The sequence below is a fragment of the Manis javanica genome, chromosome 4 (assembly GCF_040802235.1).
Source record: "Manis javanica isolate MJ-LG chromosome 4, MJ_LKY, whole genome shotgun sequence".
Lineage (NCBI taxonomy): Eukaryota > Metazoa > Chordata > Mammalia > Pholidota > Manidae > Manis > Manis javanica.
Window position 1 is genome coordinate 54,821,281 of NC_133159.1, and position 17,414 is coordinate 54,838,694.

Here is a 17,414-nt window from a genome sequence, read left to right on the forward strand (position 1 = left end):
CTGTATTTATATGAATTTGAGATGTCTAATGTATACTTAATATATATTCTTAAATAAAAGTATTCTTATGTTGCTTTTATTTCCTAAGCAAAAATCATCAAACATAATTTAACCCATTTTTTGATGGTGAAAAATAACATTTTGTGACTACTTAAAACATTTTAGAAGTGCTTTTTATTTTTATCTCTGTTTAGCATACCAGTTAACACCCTGTGCTATAATTCAACAAAGATATCAGGCACTGTTAAGCATTGGGCTGGTAGCCTAAAGATAAAAGCCCTCTTATTTTCTGAAGAGTGTGATCTGTCATTACCTCCCTGGCAACTGTCATCACTACTTATGTTTAACTTTGTGTATTTGACCCATTCTACTTGACTGCTATCCGCCAGGTGTGGAAAAAAGAGATTAATAAGGTTGTTATCTCTGCCTTTGAAACAAGAGGGAACAGGCCCTAAGGGAGAATCTCAAGTTCTCTTCTGTGTTGTATACACAAGTGTTAGTATACTTTATTTGTGTATACATACTTATACACACAAGTGTAGCACCTTCTTTCATCTTCTATTTCTTCATTTGCTTTGCTGTAGTTTTAGGATGTTGGCTGTATTTATGATGCTTGCTCCAGTGTAAGTTATGATTAGAAAGTAAATATTTAGTGGAAGTTCTTTTCTCAGTGACAGAAGAAGTCTTAACTTGGGAGCTCCTGGTTGGTCACTGATACCCGGGAACGATGGAATGGGTAACTTTTGACACTTGAACTTTTGCCTAGTTTTGAACCCTTTTCCCAATTTACTGTATGTGAACTGACTATCTTCTGTGTTCAGGGCACTGAATTAGGTTCACTGATGGGACACAAGATGAATGAGAAGTGGGTCCTGTCCTCAAGAAGCTTAAAATCTATAAGAATAAACATTGTAAACTGTAATATGAGACAAAATTTAATAAATTCTAGAGTAAATTCTTAAGTGAAGTTTGAAAGAATCCAAGGGGGAAAAAATAATTCTGAAGGAAAGCATCCTACAGATGTGGTGGGACATTTCTGAGCCAGTTTAAGGATGATGGGTTTCCATGGTTATGGTTTCAAGAGAATGTTGTCCAAAGTCCTCCACACATAAGCTAATACCTAGGCCACAAATGAACAGGATTAGGGAATAAGAAGAATAAGGAAAGCAGGAGAATTTTCTTTTTGTTGCAAAAAGAGCAGAGTGTTGAAAGAGTAATAGTAACAGATAAAGCTAGAGAACTATGAGAGACTGGGTCCTAAACACCACACCAAGTAAGATGTTCTGTCTCCTAGTAACTTCAGAGCAGATTGAATTCCACTGAAATCACCAAGGTAGGCTCTACTTAAACCAAATGGCGAGGTGAGCAAGGTGTGTGTATGTGTTTAGAGGGGCTATAAAAAGGAATAAACTAGAGCTAGTGCTGGGTTTTCAAAGGAATTTCAGAGGAGACAGCTGGGGCAGCCTGACTATGATGCTAGCAAACTATTGAATTAAGCGTACGGTTTCTCTTGTAAATGTGACTGTTCCAGGAAGAACAAAATACATTTGTGGAAAATAGCACACAATTAGCTTAATTCAGATTCAACATTTGGGTTTTGGCATTTCTACAGACCCCATTTCTAATGACTTTTTTCTGTTTTGTTTCATTTTTTATCATTACTAAAGTCACCTTTTACTTTCCTTCTGCCTTGGAGGTTATAGTCTCATAAATTGAAAAGTCTTTTTAGAGTCCTTAACAGAAAATTTAATCAAAATGCTAAGCCAAACGTCAGCTGAAAAAGGCATTCGTGTTACTGGAAATGCGATTCAGATTGTTGGGGTAATGCTTTTCAGCCAAATAGGAGTTCATGTCCTAGACATTTGGAAAGTAATGGGATATATTTAGCACAGAAATAGAAACAAAAACCATACTCAAACCTAAAACTACATGGTATTCTAGAGCACTAGAGAAGATAGACATATAGTATGTCTTCTCTTTCTTTCATTCTCCCTCTCTCTCTTTCTCTCTCTCTCTCTCTCTCTCTCTCTCTCTCTCTATATATATATATATATATATATATATATATATATATTCACATTTTTATATTATTATTTATTCATCTCATGCATACACACACTATATATACCCATTCACATTTAATGAAACAACATGGTAAAGTATCTTGGACTGAAGTAAAGGATGAAGATTTGAGTCCAGCTCCCTCTATAATTTTCTGAGGGGCTGTAGCCTGTTGCTTTAATCTCTCTGGACCTCAGTTTTGCTCCTCTATTACCAAACCAGGTGTTACTCCCTGTTCTGGTATTCTGTAATTTAATTGCCTATCATTTGTGCCATGTCTTTTCCCCTTTTTAGTCCTTTAATGGAAGATGATTAAAACTCCCTTATAAGAACAAGAATTTTTTGCTAAAATTGTGAGTTGGGGGTTAGAGGGAAGGAAACAAAAACCACCAGTCTTCAACCATTATCTTTAGAGGAAAAAGGTAATTCAGAAAACCATAGTATAGAGTTTTTTTAATCCAACAATTTTAAGATTTGTCCTGGGGTCACTTTTATATTCAGACTCAATTTCTAGTAAATACTGATTGTAACAAGCTATTCATTTTGCTAAGCACATTATATAAGCATGATTTATTTAGTTTTCATGGCACTCCTATGAAACAAGATCCATTTTTATGGATAAGAATACTGAGACTGAGAGAGATATAAATTTATTCACAGTAACACAACTACCAAGTGACAGAACCAGTGAATTATGTGGGACTAGAGCTAATGGCTGCAGAGAAGTGATAGTGGGAGATATGGTTCACCCAGGCCTGGATTGGAACAGACAACTAGTTGAATTCTGAAGACCCACGCTTCCCTTCCACAGGGCAGAGCTGTTGCTGGGGATGGCTTCACAGCCAGGGACTCGGTTTTCTAGCATCTCTTCTATCTGGGTAAGGCCATATGGTATTTAAGCCAAACTCCTTCTGGCCAATGGTATATAGACAGAGCTCTGCCTCTTCCTGGCTGAGGTGGTGACATAGCTGATGTGACTTTCCCATGTTCTCATTCCCTTCCCATGGAAATCTTAGAGACCATGTCTTAAAAGTGACAGCTTTATGAGATGGAGGGAGCCAGGGTCACTATACTGGATCAGAAAGCAAGCTAACCACACTCCCTGAGGGACTGGCTGTGGAGAAGCAGGGAAAGAAGAATCAAATGTACTTCTTAGGTTTCTGGATGGAGCACCTTAGGGATGATGGCATGACTTTATTTGAAGAGGGAACCCTTGGCAAAGGAACTGGTTTGGGAGGAAGTTCAGCTTTAGATTATCTATGCCTTGCGTGAACATTTGTCATTACCTTGCTAGATTGTTGAGAATTAAGCAACATGTTATAGAATCTTAGAGTTAACATATGCAACAGAAGAAATTCGAATATATACTCCCAGGTAGTTGTGAGGGGAAGTGGATTTTCCTCCCATGTATTTCCACAGTTTACTATCTTTCAACCTCAATTAAAATGAAAAAAATGAATGAATGAATGAGTGAGTGAAACTACTTTTGCTTGAGTAGCATTTTATTAATATATCCAAATCCCTTTTCTCAGTTAATACAATAGTCATGGGAAGTAGGTATTTCACAGTTCAGGAAGCTGAATTCTTGAAAGATTAACTGATTTTTTTCAACATCATACAGACTTTACTGGTAAAGCTAGGATCTGATTTGGGGGCTGCCTGCAAACATAACAAAACTCTGTTGAGGAGTTTGAGTGTGGGGGTTTAAATGGAGGGCTCTTAATTAGTTTAAATATCAATTAGAATTGTCAAAATTGGTATATTTACATACTGTCACAAGTGGTGAATGTTTAAGTGGTAAGAAATTAGGTATTCTCATGTTCTGGTAAACTATTTTGATTGGAGAGTTTCTATATGGAACCTAATTCAAATGCTGCATTCAAATAGTAAATATAGCAAACTATATTTAACACTAAAACAATACTTAATATAATTTTGTCTTTTGGTGATAGAAAAGACTTTATTTAGCATATCATAGTAACGTTAAAAAGTGTAATTACTTTTGGAGCTTTCTGGTACTGGGTAATAGAACTTGATGGTGGGGGAAAAAAAAGTTTTTAGATGATGTTACTTTCTTGCTCAAATGCTTTTAGTGACTGCCCATTGTACTTAAATGTAAAGACCTTAACTTGACCTTTAAGAACCAGCATGATCTGGTCCCTGACCTCCTTCTCTCATGTCACTCCTCACCTGAAATACTACATAATTGTGCATATGTGTCCCATGGCTGAGTAGATAAGAAGCTAAAGTGGGTGACAGTTACTTCATTGAAAGGTGGTGTTCTAGGGTTTTAATAACTGATCTCTGATCTCACATAATTCAAGGGCAATATTAGATACTGTATCTTTATCCCAGAATAGTCACTGGCACATGATATATGTTCAACAAGTTCCTATTCTATCAACCACTGAATGAGAAAATAAGATCTTCTGATCATGATCCCCAAACTCTGGAGTTTGCATGACTCCAGGCATTGCATAAAAGGCTAGAATAAAAAGCTGCCCAATAATGGAAGATTGATGAAAAGCATACTGACCAATAATAGCAAAAATTACCATTCTGAGCAAAATTAAACATCAAAAGAAATTATGAGAACCTAGAATAAGAGAACCATCACTACATCAATAAACATGAGTATAAATTATGAATAGGAGATCTGCAGATAAAGACAGGGAATAATGAGATGGCCACTTAGCCTAAGAAGATGTTGAGAGGATGGCTTAATAAGTCTACAAGCCTACCAAGGATTGATTTTCCAAGAAGGTTAACTTGGTATTTTTCTACCTCCAATGAAAATAGACTAAGAGAGAGCAGGGTCTCATTGCAAACTTCATAGATTTATGTTAGCCAACAGTACAAATTTCATGATATTGAACTTCATTATCTACAGGGATTTATAGATAAAGTATGGATAGTGTCTGGGTGGGTAGAAGGATGGATGGATAGAGGACAGATAAGTAAATACATACATGCAAGATAGATAGTTTGCAAGATAAATCTTGCAAACAAGATCAGTCCACATTCATCCCACTGGACTTTAAAACCTCCCAAAATAACTCAGAGCTAAATTCTGTATTTAGTTCCCTCTTGAACCAATTATTTTTTTGTGTATGTTTATCTCACAACTGATCTTTTAAAAAATAACTCCATGTTTATGTATTTTTAACTTTTTAAACCATTTCCATTCTGTGTTAGAAGTAGACTTCATGGATTCTTCCTAAAGTTGGTTGATACAGCCCGTGGTGTGTAGGGTCAGCAGTGCTGTGTGAATCTCCATTCTTGTTGTCTACCTCTGTGCCTCCACATACTAGATTAGAATTAAACCAAAAGAATTTTATGCAGGATGTGGTCCAGCTTTCTTTTTTGATTCGCCCTTCAAGAATTTAACTCAAAGCACTAAATGGTACATGTAGAAACAATTTAGAGATGTTACCAAGGAACTTGCTCCTTCTCTGGATGAAATATAAAAAGGCAAGGGCATATGAAAAGCTTTTCTGGTTCTGTCCAGTTTTGCTTTCTTTGAGATTTATTTTCTTGTTGAAACTGAAATGATTTGCAAATGAGACTTGGTGAATTACTATTCAGTTGAATTTTTCTGTTTATGCCTGAAAACCAGAGTCCTTCTGAGCAGGACCGTTAACGTCAATCCTGTCTACATGTCAGTGTCAGGCTGGGGTGGGACTGGACGTGAAAGGGAGAAAAAAAATCAATCAGTGTGAGGAGAGAGAATGAGGGAGAGAAAGAGGGAACAAGAAGGAAACCATTTTACAGAACACAATTCCCATGGAACAGGTGAAATTAATTTCACTAGTGTTTGAAGTGTTATTCTATAAGCAGAGCATTTGTGTCTCTCTACCAGGGAGGGAACAGGAAACTACAAATTCTATATGCCGCTAAGTCAAGTAACACTGATTCACTTTCAAAGCATGCTGGGAAGGCCAGCTAATTAAAGTTTATAATAATCTTGCACATAGTAAAGGCTTCATCAATGCTGGATTTTCCTGCTACTACAGGACATAGTTGTATTTCTTACTGTGAGTCTTTTAATCCCCACTTATCTTTCATGATAGATGTTAGTAAATTACATTCCTGAGACCAAGTTCAGTTTTGTTATTGTAGCTGTAACCAAGGAAAGCTTGAGATTTTGAATTTTTGATTGTTTTCCAATTTTGAAGTTGTATGTTTATTTCTAAAGAAATAGCACATGCTGTAGGTGCTGCAATCAGGCATTATACTCTTATGTAATCAGTTAAAATAGCTGATTCCTTGATGCATTATAACTTCCAAAACTGCAAGAAAAGTGAGATGCACAATATGGTTTTGGTGTCATGTAGAGCTTTTATACCCATTTAAATGTTGCAGAAACCTTTTATGATAGATAACTAAGGAAACCGAGACTCAGAGAGTTTTAAGTCATTTTCCCCAGGAGGTGATAAGAATGAGATTTGAACCCAAGTCTTTGGGATCTCACACCTCTTTACAAACATATATGCTTCCCATGGATCTGCTATTATAGTCAAAGCTTAATAGAAGCTGTTCACCTCCTTAAATTCTTCCTAATTCCACTCAGCTCCTTCATTACATTAATAATGGCATAGCAAACCTGTTCCATGACTATCTTTGCCTTAATATTTTCTTCCATGTCACCAAAAGGTCAGATATTCCTTTTTTTAAAAAAATAAAGAGTCTTTAATATTTTTAGCTCCTTAAAGTTCTTAATTACCTTCTAGCAATCTCTATTTTAATGCACAAACATGAGCTCCCATATATCAAATCTGAGTTTCAAGGTGCCATCCATATGAGGCCCTTTGGCAATCCAGCGCTAATGGAATATATCATTAAGATGCACATTTTCCCCAACAGGTTCAGCTCACAATGATGGGGTACCATCTTGTAATGAGGCTTTGTGCTTTCTAAGTATGAAGATCCCCTGGATTTCCTTTGAGTCACATAAAAATGGAGATAAAGCAGTCAGACCAAAAAGCACATGCCCACTAATTTTGAAAAGTTTTGTTTAGAATTATAAATATGTAGAGCAACCAACAAGTACTTGTTGAGTGACTACCATGTATCAGGTGCAACTAGACACTAACTTGACTTTTCATATATCCTGGTATTCACCTTTATTAGGCATCTTCCATATCAGGAAGGAGTCTAGGCACTGGAAATCATAATTATCATTAAGAAATCATGGGAGAAACTGGCCTCCATCTTAACTTGTCTTACATCTTTCTGTAAGACCTTCTTATGACAAAGAATCTGAATTAGCTTATAGTACCTGTATATAAAATTTAGAAGAGCTAATATGCAAACCATCTTAATCTTCCCTGACAGAAATACAGTGACCATCAACATGAAGAGATATTGCCAGTCTAGAGTTGCTGTTGATATGTGGCATTATGCCCAGGGCAATTAGATTTGCCTGTTTTTTATTACTGAGACCAAATGTTTGGCCTGGGTTCCTGCAGAAAATAAGTAATTCCATTACGTGTGATTCACCTTTGAGTAACCCTCCAGGCTGATGAAGACTCCAGCTGAAAATTTACCTTTGTGACAAAAATAATCCATTTCACAAACATCTACTGGGTCTCCTTAATGTTTACTGGGCAGCATACAAAGATTTAAACATGAAAAATATAGTCTTTGTATTTAAGAAATGTGCAGCCCAATTTTCCTAAAAATATATCTCATTTTTTAAAAAAAATCAAGCCTTTTTTTAAATAAGAGGGCAAAATGAATTGCTATGAGCAACAAATGATCATTCTAAAGACATGGAAACCATGTGTCTGGAGTCAGGCAGAGGGGACTATGAAATGTGGCCTGCCAGTTCCTACCTGGCACCAATGACTTCTCATGCCTAATGGTATATAATCAGTTTGGTAAAAGCTCACACCTTATAAGGCTGTGTTAGGCCAAGATAAGTTCCTGATGTATTTCCTGAAACATTCTACATGCTTAATAAATGATACCTAGTAGTTTTATCTCTGATATGTGTTTTGGGATAAATTGAACTTTTCAATGTGCTGTTGTACACATTCTTCACCTAAAAGCTGGCTTAAAAGCAATCATATTGTAGAAACTGGCTTTAAAATTTTCATGGACTTCTAAAGTTGGAAGTGGAAAGTCATTGGCTATAGTGCTTTCTAAGCATACTAGATTATTAGATATAGTGTCTTTAACTTGTTAGTCCTATAAGATTTTTGACTGTCATTGCTCTCTTTTGAAGAATTTCTTTAAATATTTTAATTTAAAAATTAAATTTTTAAAACTCTCAAAAGGTATGGCCATACATCTACATTCACTTTTCACAGTTGGTATGATTGTTTCTTCCTGGATCTTCTTGAAGAACTGTTCTGTTAAGACGTGAATATCTTTTTTCATTTCATAATGTTATTTGCTTTAGTCTTTCAGAGTTTTCCTCATGCTTTATTAAACTCAAGCCTTTCCATTTTTTCTATTACATATCATTGATATACACTCTTACGAAGGTTTCACGTGAAAAACAATGTGGTTACTACATTCACCCATATCAAGTCCCCCCCTCATACCCCATTGCAGTCACTGTTCATCAGTGTAGTAAGATGCCACAGAGTCACTATTTGCCTTCTCTGTGCTACACTGTCTTCCCCATGATCCTCTCCACACCATGTGTACTAGTCATAATACCCCTCAATCCCCTTCTTCCTCCCTTCCCACTCACCTTCTCCCACCCCTCCCCTTTGGTAATCGCTATTCCCTTCTTGGAGTCTGTGAGTCTGCTGTTTTGTTCCTTCAGCTTTGCTTCATTGTTATACCCCACAAATGAGGGAAATCATTTGGTATTTGTCTTTCTCTGCCTAACTTATTTCACTGAGGATTATACCCTCTAGCTCCATCCATGTTGTTGCAAATGGTAGGATTTGTTTCTTTCTTATGGCTGAATAGTATTCCATTGTGTATATGTAAGACCTCTTCTTTATCCATCTACTGATGGACACTTAGGTTGCTTCTATATCTTGGCTATTGTAAATAGTGCTGCGATAAACATAGGGGCGCATATGTCTTTTTGAACCTGGGATCTTGTTTCCTTTGGGTAAATTACTAGGAGGGGGATTCCTGAGTCAAATGGTATTTCTATTTTTAGTTTTTTGAGGAACCTCCATATTGCTTTTCACAATGGTTGAACTAGCTTACATTCCCATCATAGGAGGGTTCCCTTTTCTCTGCATCCTCCCCAACATTTGTTGTTCTTAGTCTTTTCAATGTTGGCCATCCTAATGGTGTGAGGTGATATCTCACTGTGGTTTTAATTTGCATTTCCCTGATAATTAGCACTGTGGAGCATCTTTTCATGTGACTGTTGGCCATCTGAATTTCTTCTTTGGAGAAGTGTCTGTTCATATCCTTTGCCCATTTTTTAATTGGGTTATTGCTTCTTGGTTGTTGAGGCATGTGAGATCTTTAAATATTTTGGATCTTAACCCCTTGTCAGATATATCTTTTACAAATATATTCTCCCATACTATAGGATGCCTTTTTGTTCTGCTGATGATGTCCTTTGCTGTACAGAAGCTTTATAGCTTGATGTAGTCCCATTTGTTCATTTTTGCTTTTGTTTCCCTTTCCTGAGGAGATGCATTCAGGAAAATGTTGCTTAAGTCTTTCCATTTTTTTAAAGAGGAAAAAAAGGTTTCAATGTTTTATTTTTATTCAACAAGTTAATTGGATTTGTTTTTCTGGAATGTCACATCTTTGGTATGTTCCTATATATTTCATATATGGGACTGTATTCTATTTATGAGAAATACGACTTTCAGTGAAACTAAGACCATATACTTACTGGCATAGCATTTTGTGAGCATCTGCAAATTCTTTCATCCCTTATTATTGGCTGATTTGTTATAGACTAAAAGATTGAAACACACAGAGATATAATTTGTATTAGGATACACAGTTGGAAATGATGCTGGGAATGGACTATCTGCTGAATCCTGATGCAGTGCACTTTTCACTGGAAAATGAACAACAGAGATGTTCATGACCTAGTTCATAACTGGCTACTGTCCAAATTTAGTGGTCAAAAACAGGGCAGAGTCTATGAAAACTACTGTTGCCTGCTCTGTTACTAAGTTAAAACAAGAATTACTGAAATTTCTACTTTCTGATCTATTTTGTAGAGCATGCCATTCTCTTATCTCATGGTTATGGTCAAGTGACAAAAAACAAAGTGATTTGAAAACATAAAATAACATAGTATTTATCTTATAGTCCTAAAAACCAGTAGTGATTGGTGAATATATAGCACTCACTGGGGTCCCAGAGCTAAATTTGAAGGCATGGAAAAGCCAATTGAGACTGGAAGCCCAAAGAAAATTATAGGAAGAAAATGATGATGACTTTAACTATAATATTTTGTTCCTATAAGGGGATAAGGCAATTAGAGATAAGAAGGAAGAAAGTTTTTAAGATTCAGAATTAAAAAATGAAGGGGAGAAAGGTATTTCTAAATATGGGTGGGGAATTTTTAATATCAATAAGTTTTCCTATGAAGTCCTCATGTGGAGGGTAATGGAGAATAGCTTCATTTGGGAAAAAATAATTTTTTAAACCACATTGACATTTTAAAGACCTAAACGTCTTAAATGAATATTAAAATGCAAAATTAGACTGAACAGAGGCATTTTGGAAATTATATATAAGTAGTATTCTAAGAGCCAGATAATGAATGACTCACATCATCTGAGCAATTTGGGCTGACTCACACATTTTGGAGGAAGGAGTCATCAAATTTCTGATTCTGTCAGTGTTTTTCCCTTTGTTCCAGCTAGTAGTGCCAAACAAATCCTGAGAGGCAGTGACTTTTCCATTTCCAATTTGTCAAGATTTTCCAAACCAACAATAACAAGTCTAAGGTACTGACTCAAGGCCTTGAGTATATTTGAATGATACTATCATAAGAAGCACAAGCAGCATGTATAACTATAAAACACAGGAGATGGGAATCCCAGACAGAGCCTTGACATGAGGAATGGAGGAACCAGGCCTGGGCTTGGTGTGTCCAGGATGGAACAAATGAGCCTTCTTACCCCAAGCCTGCCTGAATAATGCTTCCTGGATGATGTATTAAATCAACAAATATTATCTGGTATCTGTATTAGATGTAAGGGACATACAGAGGGTATCCTTGACCTTTGTCTTAGAAAACCTCACAGCCTATGAGGGAAACTGACATAGGATTTAATAAGTGGAAGAGTTTGATATATTATAATACATATAAGAGCAACATTTGGGGGTTAGTGGGGAGAATAGTCAGTTTCTTACACAGATAGGACTGAGAGGCCATCACAGAGGAAGGTGTGTTTGGCTGGACCTTTAAGTTCTAAGTATTAACAAAATAAGAAAAGCATTTCAACTAGAGGTAAGAACCACATAAGGAAGAGATACTAGAGAACATATGTTGGGATATGTTCAGAGAATGGTTAATCACCATTACCACAAAAGACTGGGAGTTATCCCAGTCTCAAGAATATGTCTACCCTAGAAATTGGTATTCTTCTTAACCTGTGGTTTCTTGACCAAGTGCCAATTTGGGTGATGAATAACAGTAGTCTAAGAAATGCTTGCAGTCTTCTCTATACCTGGCCCTGATCTCCTTGCCATTCTTTTATATTCTTAGGTTGCTTATGGTGCCAACAATTTACAGTGCCGAGTTTTTTATATACATCTTTGGAAAAATGTAATAATGAATCATATGCATATGCACACTCGTACACATATATGCAAACAAAGAAACTTTCATTGCTGTTTGAACATTCAAATTTAACTGGTATGTTACAATTTTAAAATACGTTCACTTGAATGTTGCTAAGAACATTCAAATAGAAAATCAACTTCTTTGACCCTTTGTTCTTTTCCGCAGGATTGAAAAAACGTACAAGGAAGGCCTTTGGAATACGGAAGAAAGAGAAGGACACTGATTCTACGTATGTATCTTCATAGCGCACCACTATTCAGCTGCAGCTAGTTGTGACTATATGGAAATACAGGTCTGGGGTGGCCTACTGTGTATCAGAATAATGAGCCCATTAAACCCCTTAGTCAGCTAGAATTCCTGGGAGAATATTAGGAAGTCGGAAGTCAGTAGTTTGGGCACAGGTGAAAAAGAAGAGGGCGACATTTATTTCTCACCTTTAAGCTTTTCATTCTGTACATTTTTATCATGCATGAATTTCATCACAAGGTTCTGACGAGCCCTGTGTCCTTGTCCTCCAAGGTTTTATAACTCATGGAATCAAATATCTCCCACACAAATTGAAATATCTTTAATGTATCAAAATGGGATAGCGTATTTGAAATGCCTAATATGGTACCTAGTACTTAGTAAAATGCTCAGTCTATGGCAGCAGCCACTACTCTTACTATTACTAATACAAATTAATATACAGTAAGTTCCTGTGAGTAATTAAAAATGGAATCACATGGGAATTTGAGAGTAGGAATGGTGGTGATCAGTGAAACTTCAGAGAGGGCAGAGTCTTGAGTCTGGACATTTCATGCAAGGGAACACAGCCAAAGCAGAGGTGGAAAAGTCAAGCAGGCATTCAGGACAAGATAAACAGGGCAGTTTGTCTGCCTTTTGGCTACAGGTACACTTGAAATGGGAGGCAAAGCTGGGAAGGAGAACAGGGCCAGACAGAAAGAGCTTTAAATGCCACCCTGAGGTGTGTAGGCTCCTCCTGAAGGTGGTGCACAGCCTTGAAGCCTTGAAGTCTCCCAAACCAGAGAGTGTAAAGGCTTCGGGAATGAGGGAGGCTATTTTCTACCTAAATATAAACTTTTAAATCTCTGGTTATCACCTGTTCTATGTGCTTTTTCTCTTACTAAGGAATTATTTCATTGTTTTAATAAACAATGCATTCACTCTGGTCTTGCAAATTTTTCTAAATGATGGAATTAGGAATATTTTTTATGAGGAATACATAATTTCCATTATTTCTTAAGTACTTTCCATTTTCTAGACATTAACCACCCAGAAGAGATTATGGTTCTGTTACCAGATTCAGAGACCTGGGCTCTAGTTCCAGCATTTGCCAATAGCTTCATGGCCTGGGGAAGACACCTTTACTGGGCCTCAGTTTACACCAGATAGAATCTAATTTCCCTGAAGGGCCAGATACTCTACCTGTCCATCTGTCCACAACATCTGTTGTCATCTACAATGCGCCACATGTTGTGATAAAATTTATGCATTATAAAAACATACATAATGAAAAATTAGATTCTTCTCAGCAGCATGTCATTAGCAGAAACCAAAATCATTTTTCTTTGAAAACTGTAACTGACTGTACATAATCTCTGGTGTATGAAGAAAAGTTAAAAAGGAAAAAAGCTCCCTCAAATGGGACAAGAGGTTGAGCAGTCTCCCCAGGTCTGGCTGAGCTAATGTGCATGTGGCCAAGCTCTGCTCTTCCATCACCATGTCTGGCGGCATGGAAGACCTTTATTCCATATCTGATAAATAAGGATGTCACTCCTCCTGGTTTTGGGTAGATGCCCAGCATCTTTCCGAAGATTCTAACAAGATATTTGCTTGTAGAGTTCCAAGCATCTTACCTTAACTTATCATTTGAGCACCTCAGATTACTTACATAGTAGCAAATTAGCCATAAACCAGTTCCACCAGCAGTAATGGTCAAAGGACAAGCCGTTTAGTGTCACCCTTTGCTTTTTTTTTTTTTTTGAGAGGGCGTCTCTCATATTTATTGATCAAATGGTTGACAACAATAAAATTCTGTATAGGGGAGTCAATGCTCAATGCACAATCATTAATCCACCCCAAGCCTAATTCTCATCAGTCTCCAATCTTCTGAAGCATAATGAACAAGTTCTTACATGGTGAACAAATTCTTACATAATCAATAAGTTCTTACATGGTGAACAGTACAAGGGCAGTCATCACAGAAACTTTTGGTTTTGATCACGCATTATGAACTATAAATAATCAGGTCAAATATGAATATTCGTTTGATTTTTATACTTGATTTATATGTGGATCCCACATTTCTCCCTTTATTATTATTATTTTTTATTTTTAATAAAATGCTGAAGTGGTAGGTAGATGCAAGATAAAGGTAGAAAACATAGTTTAGTGTTGTGAGAGAGCAAATGTAGATGATCAGGTGTGCCTGTAGACTATGTGTTAATCCAAGCTAGACAAGGGCATTAAAACATCCACAGATGCAGAAGATTTCTCTCAAAACAGGGGGAGTGAGGTTCTAAGCCTCACCTCTGTTGATCCCCAATTTCTCACCTGATGGCCCCCCTGCAACTGTGCCTGTCTTAGGTTGTTCCTCCCTTGAGGAATCTTACCCGTCTCAGGCTAACCAGTCATCTTCCGGGGCCATACAGGGATATGTAAAGTTGGTAAGTGAGAGAGAAGCCATATTGTTTGAAAAGGTTAGCTTTTTACTTCTTTGCAGATTTATGCCCTGTGGCTTCTATGCCCAGCATTTGTCTTGAGGTATCACCCTTTGCTTTTTATGAATCCCTGCCCTCTAATTGGGTTGCATATCATTCTTGCAAAAGGCTTAGGAAAATGCTCTGGCAATATGTGGTCACTTCAGCTTTAGGTAATGCTTATGTTAGTCTGCGATCATTGAAACTTCACTGATGCAAACTGCTTTCAGGGCTGTTGTGACTCCAGGGGGTTTGCCAAGCCATCTGCTCTAGTAAACGGCCAGCTCCAGCTTCGGCTGATGGAACCTCCTTAGACAGAGTGGGGTTAGGACCAGAACTTCCTGATTTGATCATCATTGCAGGGACTGATAGGGGACAGGAGAGAGCCTATGCTAAGTGACAGGTCCTATGCAGTGTATTTTATATGCACTGATACCTTTTTAAGCCTCACAGTAATGCAGTAAGGTTAGAAGTAATATTTCAATTTTAGAGATGAGAAATCAGTGCCAAAATGAATTAAGTGACTTGCTGAAGGCTACCCAGAAACAAGACTTGGAGCCAGTTCTTCTAGTCTAGAATTGAGTGCCTATTCTTTTGCCACCCAGAAGAAAACGAATAGATGGGCAAATTATAATCAAAATCAATAGAAGGGTAAAAGAGAAAAGGCAGTAGTTGCATGAGGTAACTGACTGTTTTTAAAAACAGAGGCAAAGTCTCCATGGCAGATGAGTAGATTTAAAACAGAAGTCAGTATAAAGGGTCTGCCCCTAAGAAGTGACTGGTTGCTGCCGTTGGGGAGGGGCTGGGATGGGTTGATGGAGTGGGTGAGGGGGATAAAAAGGCACACAAGTTCTCAATCATAACATAGGTTGGTCACAGGGATGGTACAGCATAGAGAATATAGTCAGTGGTTCTGTAATATCTTCCTATGTTGACAGATAGTAACTGCACTAGTGGGGTGAGGATTTAATAATGTGGTAACTGTTGAAATACTGTGCTGTGTATTTAGAACCAATATAAGATCATATATCAATGATACATCAATAAAAAAAAGAAATAATAAAAGAATTTATATATATATACTTATATATATATAAAGGGTCTGCTGTTAAAAAGAAAAAAAGTCATTAAAAAATATAAAACTTCAAAAGATGGGTTAGAAAATGAATTGAAAACACATACCCAAGTATCTGAGACTGCTAAAATCTGTCTGCTCCCCATCCTAGGTCAGGTTATTTAATAATTTTATTCTAGATAGTAAATTTAATGAGTATTTGCTATGTTCTAGGCACTATTCCAGGTTCTTCACAAATATCAACCCATTGAATCCCTTAATAGCCTTGTGGGGTATATGCGATCACCATGTGGCTATTTAGTAGATGAGGAAACTGAGACACAAAGGCAGGAAGTGACTTGCCCAAGGTTGTGCAGCTAAGAAAAAATAAACTGATTGGACCCAGGCAGTCTGGCACTACGGCCAGTGCACTTCACCTCCATGCTTACTGCCACCATTCTAGGAAGAACCAGCCCCATTTCCATCAGTAGATAAGACAAAGGACCAGAATAGGACACCAGTGCTTCTATGTACAATTACAGTTTTTTGTAGCTAATTTTTTGAAATGCTATCTCCATAGCTGCAATAGGCGTGAGAACAAGTGGCCTCCCATAGATCCCCTACAGAAATGCCCTCGTACCTGGCCAGTAGTGGGCATTGTCACAGCCAGGCCTAGCTCCAGGGCCTTGTCTTCTCCACATCTGTTATGTGGCTGCCCTTGAAGACATCCCCAGGAAGATCAGTGTCTCTGGATATATCCTACCCAAAAGGTGATAGCCGCCTCTTTCTCAATTCCTTTAGTAGAGCCTGAAATTCAGAGTAAGAAGTGCTCTTTTTGTTTTTTCTTTTGCACTGTATAGGTCTGAAAGGGAAAATTGGTTCTGATGAGTGTGGTGGGTACCTTTCCTCTGGGCGGCCCCCCAGTCTGGGCTTATTGTGGCCCCTGGATTCACTTACCTTTCTCATTCTGTCTATGATGAGTACTTCTTCATTATTTTTATCCCCTGATCCTAGCCTAGTGCCTGGCCCATTTTGAACACTCAATATTTGTTCGATGAATTATAACTTTTGTCTGTTAAGACTCTTCCTATCCTTGTATTTTAGATGAAAATTCTTTGAAACAATTAATTGCCATAGCCAGGGAATTTCCAAAGACCTTAATATTTCTGTTGATTCCCATGGTCTGTCAATATTGGGGTCCCCCCTGCTTCTGACCCCTATATCACTGATTCACTCCTGCATCCATGTGGATACATTATGAAAAGTGAGGCACTCCTGTCAGGTTTGGTAACACAAGTAGAACATTTTGCTAATTTTGAAGGGGGTGTTGTGGGGAAAGGGAATCACATCGGGAGCCCAGGTGTCCCACTAGCTCTCTGCATTTCTCTCTCTCTTCTCTCTCCTCTGTCTCTCTCTCTCTTTCCGTTGCCCACCAGACAAGCCAATAAAGAATTTCATTACCTGGTCCCACCTCCTAAAGAACACTTCTGACCCACCAAAGTCCTCAGGACTTCACAGTCCACCCCAAGCATGATCTTCCAAACAGTGCAGGTCTCCATCTAAGCATAATTCTGGTCTCCATATCAATAGGATAACATTTTTCTAGCTCCTACCAAGAGTCAATTAAAATAGAAAGTTAGAAAGTTTCAGTAACCACCCTCTTGCTTGTCCCTTCCTCTGGCTCCTTCAGCTCAGTATTCCAAAGAAACCATAATAATACCCTTCCTCCCGCACTCTAAAGTCTAATGTGGCTGCAAGGGAACAGTTTTATGTTTCTGGTGAAGAGATATCATGAAAGAGAAAAAAAATACATATAACAAATAAGCATTTTTGAATACTTAGGATGTGCCAGGAACTATTCTGA

At 37.5% G+C, this 17,414-nt stretch overlaps 1 protein-coding gene across 21 annotated transcripts in view; it reads left to right on the plus strand.

Annotated features, from left to right (window-relative positions):
• The window catches only part of SGIP1 (SH3GL interacting endocytic adaptor 1), a 198,199-nt gene that overhangs the window by 68,634 nt on the left and 112,151 nt on the right, over positions 1 to 17,414 (plus strand). For 6 of the 21 annotated variants that reach the window (XM_073234087.1, XM_073234095.1, XM_073234088.1 and 3 more), the window contains one exon: positions 11,960 to 12,023. In XM_073234087.1, the coding sequence (XP_073090188.1) occupies positions 11,960 to 12,023 (64 nt within the window). Of the gene's footprint in view, positions 1 to 10,579; positions 11,867 to 11,959; positions 12,024 to 17,414 lie in introns of those variants that run through there. The other 15 variants (XM_073234090.1, XM_073234093.1, XM_073234096.1 and 12 more) reach the window with 12 other exon arrangements.